Genomic DNA, 10,968 nt, shown 5'->3' with positions numbered 1-10,968 from the left:
ATGTCTGCACATTCCACAGATACACCGCATAGAACATACATGTATATGCATGTGTTTGCCATGTGTTTGTGAGTGTCTGAGGGGGCCAAAAGATGGAGTTCAATCCCCTGGATCTGGGTTGTGATCACACAACAGGGGTGCTGGGACTTGAATTCTGGTCCTCTGGAAAATCAGTGAGTTCTCTTATCCACTGAGCCATTTCTCCAAGCCCCATAGGCATTTAATATATGGATACTATGTAGCTATAGATTCTATAGATATACTTAGAACTCTTAGGCAAACTGTCTTCTTTAGAAGACTACGTTGCTGAACAAAACAAGAAGCCAGGCTTTCAACAGACTCCACTTCTTTATTCAAATACCTGTATTCCAGTCTCACTGAACGCTTTCCACAAGACAGATTCCCCTCAAGTTGTACAGTGCTTAGTGGTGTTGCCTGTTTCCCATCTTTGAGTCCTATACTAATTATTCCATTTATCTCAAGGTGCAAGAATCACATGGCTAGTGGGGGGGGGTGCACCTGCAGAGACAAAAGTAAGTTTGACTTAGGTAGTTTTGCTGTCTAAAGTCTTTGAGTCTACTGCAGGAGAAAATATTATGAAGTTACCCACGCAAGGCAGGACCTGATCAGGTTGGCCTGTCATTTGGGATGTTTGTCCTTTTATTTGTTAAAATCTCTTTACCCAAATAACCTCAGAACCAAAATAATCAGAAGAACAGAGTGACCTTGCAGATGCTTCTGAATTCCTGATAGCTGTCCCACAACTTTTTCCTGGAAACATGTGCACACACTGCATGTACATATTTACACAAATGCTTGTGCCCACAGATACTCAGAGAATGGCAATAACCACCCAAACTACAGAACTTCTCTGGTTCAAGATTTGACTCTATAGTGCCACACTTTACATGACAGCAGACACAAGATTTTCACTACACATCGTAGGGCAGCACTTGTCTGATGGGGTCTGTAGATACTTTTGATATATAAGTAAGTGTGTCCCAAATTGATTGTGGAGGAAAAAGAAGGAAGCGGCCACTTCCTTCCTCACCAGTTCTCAGCCCTCAGCATGTCTAGGATGTCAGGCAGGGCCTGTAAAATGTTTAACACTTCCAACCATTCCAGTCCCCAGGGAGTCCTGACTGCACAACCCATCCACAGGGTGTGTTGGAGCTCTAGTGTTTGAGATTATTAAATGTTGCAAGCAGGGAATAACTAGTTTGCCTAAGAAAGACTTGTATGCTGGCACTCAAAGGTTACTCAGCTCAGTGCTCAGTCTGTGGACCATTTATTTTAAAAACTGATTTTAAATTCTTATCCATACAAGCTGCTGTTGGCTCTAATCAATTCCCTGCACAGCCTTTTCTTGTGCTCACAACTGTGCCTCATCTCACATGACACCCGTGGTTGGCCTCGGTCAAGCAGCTCCCAGCAGTACTGAAGTATCTGCAGATATCCCATTGCAATGTCCGCGGCTTTTAGCCTTAACACAACACTTAAAGACCCAGAGTATTATGTCAACATAAACAAATCATCAGAGACAGGTCGAGTTCGCAGAGTCTGACACAACTATTAGTGGTACAGTCTCTAAGGTTTGCAGAGTCAGGTGAGTAAAACACCTGACCCCTCAGACACCATGTTCTTCTGCAGTAAAGCTTTGAAGACAAACTCAGGGAAGGCGCACACAAGTGCTAAGAATATTCCTGTATAAAACGCAACTGAATACACATATGTCTTTATATTTAATTCCTGCTGGACGGAAACAATAACGAGGAAATTAAAATGAATTGTGCCTCTTCTGGGCTTCCCTTAGTAATAGCAACAGCAGGTATCACAAAGGATTCCATCACCAGAGAGCGTTCTGACTGCTGCACGAGCCGCGAGGAAACCCAGGAGCAGAAAGCAGTGCAAACTGCTTCACCACACACTTTTCCTTGTGTCACTGCAGCTTTCCAAGCCCCTAGAACATTCCCAAGGGACTTCTGCTCATCATGTGTGACATTTGCTAAGGTGAAATTAAATAAAAAACATTCAGCTTATTTTAACCTCCTTTTGGAAATGTTGTATGTTAAATATAAGGTCTCTCTTTCTCTCTCCCTCCCTCTCCTGTCTCTGTTTTATCTTTTAAATACAGAAAATATCTTCTAAATAGTCTCGACTTGGGTTTCCAGTTTGCGCCTGCTCAGTTAGTCCCAGGTTCTTGTAAGAGAGAGTCAGAGCGGAAGTGTCTCTTCCCAGCATCCCCTGCAGTCCTCTCAGTTGCATCTATGGTGTCCAACACAGTGGCGAGCAGGCTCCAGATGGGCCAAGAATTTTGTGCGGAATCCCATGCCTCAAAGTTTACCTGCATTTCCATCAGCGTTTCCTCCTCTTTTCACAAATGAAGCACATCCGGAGCAGAAAAGAAATTTAAAAAATGAAGGAGGAAAACAGGTCTGCCCAGATGATCATTTCTTTCGTGAAGCAATACCTTCAGTACAGAGAAACCATTCTCATTTGGAATATCCTTCCATTTCCTTCAGGATGAGAGGTTTGAAAACGTTGACCTCTGAGAGGAGATACTACACACTTCTAAGTTGGTGAAAGAACTCCCAGCGTCACTCGGATACTCCGGGTAGGAGGAGCTGGAGGAGATGATGTTCTTCAGCCTCTGGAGAGCGATGATCAGCAGCAGAAGCAGAAAAGCCAGGAGGCTGAGGAATATGGAGACATAGATGTAGACGTTGGACAGGTGGCCTGAGGACGAGTCCACCGATGTGGACAGCGATGTGGGAAACAGTTCCAGGAAAGTTCCATTCTCCACACTTCCTGCAAATCCTGATGAATGGTCGGCCTCCGACATCTCTACGAAGAGGGAAGGCGTGGGCAGGCGCGCTCAAAAGTCCGTCCGCTTCCGCGTCCGCGTTTCACACAGGGCTTAAGAGCGAGGAAACTGGCCTTGCACGTTCATGACAGCAGCAGCAGAAATCGCAGGCGGGAATGTCAGCACAACAAACTGTCTTGGTTTTTAAACAAAGGCAGCAACAGCAGGGCTCTCTTGTCCACGGAGACTGCAGAAACGACAACACATGCACAGCTCAGTACACTAGCAGGGAAATAACACATCTGTAAATCTCATTTTTAGTTTTTCTTTCAGCGAAGGGAAAGAATGAGACAATTCCCCAAGAAACAAACACTATTTATGTCCTTTTATTATAAATGAGATATAAAAACGAGCTTCGATTTTCCCTTCACAGTATCGTAGGTGTCAGGCTTCTCCAAGGAACTAAAGAGAAAGTAAAATGAAAATATACATCTGCTGTGTCCCATTGTGATTCCAGTGGATACTTCAAGTGGATGCTCTGAGTTAGGAACCCAAAGTTCAGATCCAGAAGCCCCTCCTCCACAAAAAGCAACCCCACACCCGACCAACAGAGAACCTAATGTGTGCTTTTTGACTAGTGTTTGACTTATTGATAAAATTTCATTAGCGTGCAATCAGGGGCCGTTACTATGTGTTTCTTTATTAAGGGTAATTTACACACTTTTACATTGAGTAGGAAGTTTAGAAAGGGTTTGATTCCTTCCAATGATGGAGAAGGTACAGGGTTTGCTGGCAAAAAACTCCAGTCTGAGACTTAGATTGCTTGCCATCCTGACATATCCACCTGAACTCTAACTTTCAGGAAAAAAAAAAGGAATTTTTAGTATCATGGTGGTTATGTTCCTATCAGTTGATTGAAACTCTGAAAGGGACTGGAATCCTGTACTGGCTGGTTTTGTTTGTCAAGTTGACACAAGCTGGAGTATCACAGAGAAAGGAGCCTCTCTTGAGGAAATGCCTCCATGAGACCCAGCTATAAGGCATTTTCTCAATTAGTGATCAAGGGGGGAGGGACCCAGCCCATTGTGGGTGGTGCCGTCCCTGGGCTGGTAGTCCTGGGTTCTATAATAGAGCAAGGTGAGCAAGCCATTGAGAGTAAGCCAGTAAGTAACATCCCTCCATGGCCTCTGCATCAGCTCCTGCTTCCTGGCCTGCTTGAGTTCCAGTCCTGACTTCCTTTGGTGATGAACAGCAACGTGGAAGTGTAAGCTGAATAAACCCTTTCCTCCCCAACTTGCTTCTTGGTCGTGAAGTTTGTGCAGGAATAGAAACCCTGACTAAGACAAATCCCTAAAGGGAATTAGTATAGAAGGTAGCCAAGGAGCATGGTAGCTTCCTTAGAGTGTAAGCACAGAGGCACAGCACTTCCTCGGGAATATCCCTGTTGGAGGCTACCACAGAGATTCACAAACTCCTCAAAATTCAGAGAATAAGCGGCCCTGGGGTGCATAGCCATGGCTGCCACTTCTACATCGAAACCCCTGAACCGAAGGTCTGGGAATATGGCAGAAGCAGAGCAGAAAGATTGTGTGGAGAGGCAGAGGACAAGGGAGTCTGCTGAAGTGCCATCTTCTGTACACAGCAGGGAAATGGCACAGGGAAGTTCAACGAACAGGAAAGTTACACAATGACAGCACCAACTGACTTGCTAACGCGGCGGGGAAGTCTCATAAGGACACAACCCAAGATGAAGAGATACAGGTGACCCACGGCTGCTGAAACAGAGCGAAATGAGTCTTCTCCATGGTTGAGCACCCTGAGCCCCAGTTCCAAACATTCGGCCCTAAAATACATGTACATAAGAGAAATATTCAGTGGGCCTGTTGATGATGGTGTTGGTGTTGGTGATGATGATGATGGTGTGTGTGTGTGTGTGTGTGTGTGTGTGTGTGTGTGTGTATTTTAAGGAGTATGGAATTAAGAGTGCTTTCCTGTTACTCTGGTGCAAAGAAAGTTCTTCACTTTGTGAGAGACACAGATAGCCTTAAGAAAGAATGTCCCTCCAGGTAGAAAATTCCAGAACTTTCTTCAGATCCATTAAAGAGTTTCTTCCTAGCTGTTTCTGGAATGAAACCATTTTTTCTATAAGTTTCTACATCTCACAGTGACATCCACCCTGCCCCTGGCTTTCCCTTCTAAACACTGCCCAATGTTTTATCTGAGAACTTCCCTTTCTTCTCCTCCCCAAATCTAATCAAGTGTCTAGAGCTTTGAGTGGCCCCACTTGCTTCTGTGGCCAGGACTGATGACCCCTCGAAGGGAGGCATCTCACAGAGGGCTGACCCTGCCAGGTTTTACATAGAGGAATGAGTCTTGGTGAGCGCCTCACAGGGCGAAGAGACTATGTTTTATTAGTTCTGAAAATAAATAGATGTCCACCTCTCATTCTGTTTTGCCTGGTGATTTTAATACCATTAGGCTTTTTCAGTCTCCTAATAATCATTAAACAAATAAAAACAGTAAAAGGAACTGCAGAAGGGTACAGATGTGTCACACTGATGCTGGAAACCCTCAGCCTTTTGACAACTCTTACATGATCCAGCTGTTCATTTCTGGGGAGTATGGGGAGTGGCCTCAGAGGCGGCATGATACAGGAATAGAAAACTAGGGTAGAAGCCCGAAAGAGTACACAAGAAAAGTACCAGATGTCTGGGTGCAGGTAAAGTGTAGCTGAGGAAACAGGACATGCATAGCTGCTAGCTGATTTGACAAGGGTGAGAGCTGTAGGTAGAAGGTATGTCCTAGTTTCAGGCTTCCGTGAACCCCAGCTACTACTCTTCATTTGTTTTGTTTTTGTTTTTGTTTTTGTTTTGTCCTGGTAGGAAAGCCTAGACTGCATTCCTCTTCTGGATTGAGCAAAGAAGGTAATGACTGGGCACCCCGTATTTCCCAAAACACTTTCCAGGACAGGTGGGGGTAGGGCTGACCCACTTTACAGATGCAAAACCGTGCTGCAAAGACGCTGAGGTTCACTCAGGGTGTAGCCACACAGTGAGAGCAGAGTACCCAGAACCATGCTCGAACTGTATTCTTGTTTTCCTCAATAGTGGATGGAAACAGACAAATGACAAGACTTGGCTAATTAGCTCCTAGCAGCTCGTGGTTGTTTCGTTTTAAGGCAGGGTCTTGTGTGTCTCAGGTTGGCCTCAAGCTTTCCATCCTTCTGCCTCAGCCTCATGAGTGCTGGGATAAAGGGACTGTGCCAATATACTGGACTCACAGCTAGTCTCGACGGACCAGTTTTCTACTTGTGCCACAGGGCTCATCTTCCTCCCACTCCAGGTAGGCCTGTGTTAAGATGGTTCCATTCTCATAATCACCCTGGGGGCAGGGGGATGGGAGGCCTTAATGGTCTCTGACAATCTCACAGGACATAAGGTTTAGCCAGAATTGACTGGATTTCTTCAAGCTGCCCTTTTCTGCCACTGAAATTAGTATCATTTTCTAATGCAGTGGCTGGAAGCACAGGACATTACCGTGGTACCAGGATGCCAGTGGCAAGGCTGGTAATTGTCTGGAGATGCTGTTACGACAAAGGTCTCTCTTTTCAGGGGAACTGTCCTGAAGGTCACCTTCTTCCCTGGAAGCTTCAGGTGTCTATAGAACGGCCTAGAGGGAAAACACCTGATCTCCTATGTGGCTTTTGAATACTGGTGGAAAATAAAGCAGAAAAAAATCTATGCCTTTCCTCGGTTTTACAGTGAAACTTCTTCTGCTTTGAAAGCGGTCTTCCTAATATTACAAATAGAGTATCATTTCCAGATTGCTTTTTAATGTAAAATGACAGCCCCTCAAGTTTGATCCACTATTCTACCCTGAAACAGTCAGGTATATTCATGGTTAGAGATGCTTTTAATTTAGCTACATCGGTTCTCATTTCCCGATTGAAGTTTTGAAGAACTGAAGGATCCTCTTTCTCTCTAGCAAATGCTTTATCCAGAGAGGAGTGTATAAAGCCGGCAGTAACCGAACTCATCCTTGTTTAGTGTCCTGACAGGTGTCACTGTGGAAAAGGAATCACAGGAGAGTGTTTCGGGATGGCACTTCCTGGCTCCTCTTCAGTGACCTCATCTTAAATGCATAGCCTTGACCTGTCTTGGGGCAACAACAGCAGCCTCTTACCTCAAGTCTACTTAGGTCATTCTTAGATTCATGCAATGTTGAATTTTTTCAACGTCATTCTCAGACAACAGAGTTTTTAAAAGAAGAGGGGGAAATAAGATGGCTCATGGTCAACCAATTCTTTCTTTGTTTCTTGGAATAAAACCTTGTCCTGGGAGGAAACATTCCAAAGGCTACTAAAACGTGAGCGAGTTGGGGCATGCGATCTCTCTCCATGAACCCAGTGGTATTGGGGGAGGAAAGACAGTGTATACAAGACTAGATTTGTTTACTTACTTGGCACCACGACCAGCCTCTTAGACAGTGGATACTTTTTATTCACACGATGTGGTTATAAATTTTGTAAATTGACCTTCTTCTCTATCTTTTGAGACAGAGTCTCACTATACTGCCTGGGTTGGCTTTGAATGGAAAGCTGCCCTGTCTTAGCTCCCTAGAGCTGGCATACACCTCCATACCCACGGGATTGAGATGATTTGAAAGAACGGAACTGTAGTGTGGGCCTTCATCCCCTCTATCCCTTCTGAAAAGAAGAACTGGCCAGCCCTCATCTCAGAGTTCTCTCACACCACACATGGGGAGCTCTGTAGAGAAAAGGAGGTACATGAGCAGAGATCGAATTCTAACACAGGAATTTATAACGTTCAGCCTGCCTGTCAATTACCAGCGTGGTACAGGAATACTCGGCTCTCAGGCTGCCACTCAGATTTCTCTGTGGAGAAGAGGTATTTAAAGTTGTAAAAAACAGGGACAAGCTACTTTGTATCCTTGCGCTCATTCCTTAAATCGTTACTTAGCTACTATGATTGACAAAGTTCTGTCAACATTCATCAGCATCCAGTCCTGCTGTACCATACCAAAAAGTGATCCTCCCAGGCATTAGCCGTTCAGAGCTGTGTGATAAGGTTCTCCTGTGAGCAGGGTACTCTGGCACAGATGTGAAGTTTGATACTGTAACAGACTTGATGGCTTCAGGTGATGTATCAGTTATCCTTCTCTGCAGGACATTAGAAACAACCAAGATCTAGAAGAGATTTTTCTCCATCTGAGTAAAGCTGTCTTCAGCTTATTAGGAAAAAAAAAAAGGTGTATTATATAAGACCTCGCCTTCCAGCCATTCCTTCGCCCTTTTGTAATTACCTTCTCCTGAATGCTTTCTCTTTTCCTTGGCCTTTAAGGTCCTACAAGACTAGGGGAGGGGGTGGGTGCTGACCATCATTCTCCCCACCACTCTCTTTAAATGAAAATCCTTATTTGCATTCAGTGGCAAACATAGACCTAGGCTTGCAGTCATCAAAGTAAAGTTTACTTTGCTGTAATGAGCTATGCTAACTCAAAGCTGACTCAGCGATCCGCGTGTTTTCCCATTTGAGAAGCATTCTTACTTATCAGAACAGTATGTGTGTACAATTCCACATGGACTTTCATCATGAGTCATTGTATCTGCCCAATAAAAATCAAAACCCAGCTAAGGAAATAGACTGCTTCTAGGGACTATCGGCCATTGAGTTATATCAGTGGTTCTTGGCCTATAGGCCTTTGACAAATCTCTGTCTTCAAAAATATTTACAATATGATATATTCATAATAGTAGCAAAATTACAGTTATGAAATAGCAACAAAAATGTGTGGTTAAGAGTCACCACAACATGAGGAACTGAACTAAAGGATTGTAGCATAGGGAGGTTAGGAAGCAGTGACCTGGAGGGACACCATTTGAGAAGGAACTGGGAATTCTGCACAGTGCACTGGAATTCATGGTTTCTACTGAATAGAGTATAATGGAAAATTAAACTGCACGGTCCTGTTTTCTCACTTCAGATGAATGATCAGAAAACTTCCCATTGCACTTTTGCAATGTAAAGGAAAAGCTTTGGGTCAGTGGTTTATTTTTCAAATTAGTCCTAGGGTAACTCTGGATCCAATCTACGTTCAGTGCATCCCCTCAACCAAATCTCTTAGGTATTTTTGGGGTCAAGACATTTCTACAGAAATGAATGAATGAATGAATGAATGAATGAACAAGCAAATAGATGTGGAGTCTGGAGAGATGGCTCAGTGGTTAAGAGCCTGCACAACACTTGCTGTGAGTTTGTTTCCCAGCACACATGTCATGTGACTCTGTCTGTAACTCCATTTCCAGGGGGTCTGACATTTCTGGCCCTCTCAGGCTGGACTCAAGTGAAAACACACACACACACACACACACACACACACACACACACACACACACACGCACACACACACACAGAGTAAGAATATCATTTGAAAACTAGTAAGATTAATAATGCTTTGTTAGACAATGGATTTTGTCCTGAATACTTTAGAAGTTACTTATTCATTTAAGATATATTCTCAAAATATACTTTTTGATATGCAAACAGAATGGAATCAGAGATATTATAAAACCATGAAAGCACTACAAAGGGAATATTGTTTATCTTATACATTCTCAATAATAAATTTTTAGTGCATTTATACTCCATGAAACAATTTTATATCTAAATCACTGCCTTGGCAAGAATAATTGTTTCCAAATACTAGAATCTTGCGATAAGACAGATGGGTAATTTAAATAAGCAACTGCTTAGATTAGATTTAAAAAATAGCACCCCCCCCCTCACAAAGGTTATCCCAGGCATAGCATTTTTATGATTCTTTCATGTGTTTGGGAAAAGATCAAGAAGAAAAATTCCCACACTTGCGAGTGGGCCCTGCCTCCCATGCAGTACCTGGACCACATCAAATGAGAAAAGCAGCAACTTCAAGGTCAAATTGAACATGAGCTAGTTAGGAGCAGCAGAGTGACGGAAGTCGCTTCGGGGAGTGGGAAGAAAGGTCACAGCTAAAGGGAGCATTTGCAGAAAGAGCTAAAGGGGAGGTAATGACTTGATCACAGGCAAAGCTGTAACAAACCTGGGGAGAAGGACTGCAAAGCCAACGTCACCCTTCAAGACGTTTCCACAGTTTTAAGGAGGCATTTCTCTTCTTTTATTTCTTTATACCCACCTCTGATCATTTTCAGTTTTTAGAGCTGTGTTTAGAAAAAATTTATCCTCACAGTTTTAGGACGGTTTAAACCATAGTATTAGTACACAAAAGAGCCTTGTATGACTTTATAAAACCTGAATGTGTTTTTAGGAATTCACATTAAGCCATGTGAGGGTAGGAGTGGAATGAGGTTCTGTCCTTTCTCAGTGTGTGTCCCATTTTACCTCCTCAGTAAAAATTATTTTATAGTTATTTTTTATTCCTTGGGAACTTCACACACACACACACACACACACTAAAATATTATCACTTCCACTTCTGTCCTTCCCCAGCTCCCCCTTCCAAACCCCCACCAACATGTCCCTTGACAACTTTATGGCTTCTTTTTTCTTTTGATAACCCATTAATCCAATTAATTAGCGTGTGAGTGTAAGGCCACCCACTGCATCATGGGAAACCTACCAGTGCCACATCTTCCAAGAAGGACTGTTCCTCTCTCAACAGCTATCCTCTGCCAGTAGCTCCTCGGTAAGGGCTTGGGCCTGGACATCACCTCCCCTACTCGGCCATTCTTGTGCAGTTTATCACAACTGTAAGATAATTTCTACTCAACATATGTTTCTCCTTTGAAGGTATGCTTCAAACATTTCCCTATGCAATGTTATAGCTAGAAAAAAAAAGTTCTCATAAAGTTTGCAATTGTCATACGTCTCTGCGATTGAAATACTTTTAAAATTCTTTACATACCAATGTTAGATATCCTTCAACCTCAGAGCCTAGACTGCTCTAGGGGAAGAGGGAAGAGCTTGGAGAATCAGTGTTTCTACAGTTGCCGATTGAGTGCGCTCTAAATCTGTGCAGATTCCTTAGAAGGGGGCAGTGCAGGATGCTGAGAGTGAGAGCACGGAGTAGTCATGGCTCACTCTCTGCCCATGCCACCCTTCCTTCCTAGTCTCTGTCATTAACTCCCTCCTTACACATGGGCACACTCT

The 10,968-nt window shown here is 43.6% G+C and overlaps 1 protein-coding gene across 1 annotated transcript; it reads right to left on the bottom strand.

Moving 5' to 3' along the window:
• Positions 1–329: 329 nt before the first annotated feature.
• Positions 330–3,351, bottom strand: Sertm1 (serine rich and transmembrane domain containing 1). The gene has a single exon (XM_032898395.1). The coding sequence runs from the start codon at positions 2,840–2,842 to the stop codon at positions 2,519–2,521; it is 324 nt and encodes a 107-aa protein (XP_032754286.1). The 5' UTR covers positions 2,843–3,351; the 3' UTR covers positions 330–2,518.
• Positions 3,352–10,968: the final 7,617 nt, after the last annotated feature.

This window comes from Rattus rattus, chromosome 3 (genome assembly GCF_011064425.1).
Source record: "Rattus rattus isolate New Zealand chromosome 3, Rrattus_CSIRO_v1, whole genome shotgun sequence".
NCBI lineage: Eukaryota > Metazoa > Chordata > Mammalia > Rodentia > Muridae > Rattus > Rattus rattus.
This window is presented reverse-complemented; position numbering and strand designations above follow the sequence as displayed.

What these genes read in the sequence shown, in the direction of transcription:
- Sertm1 (XM_032898395.1), bottom strand. Translation starts at nt 2,842, where the DNA reads ATGTCGGAGGCCGACCATTCATCAGGATTTGCAGGAAGTGTGGAGAAT.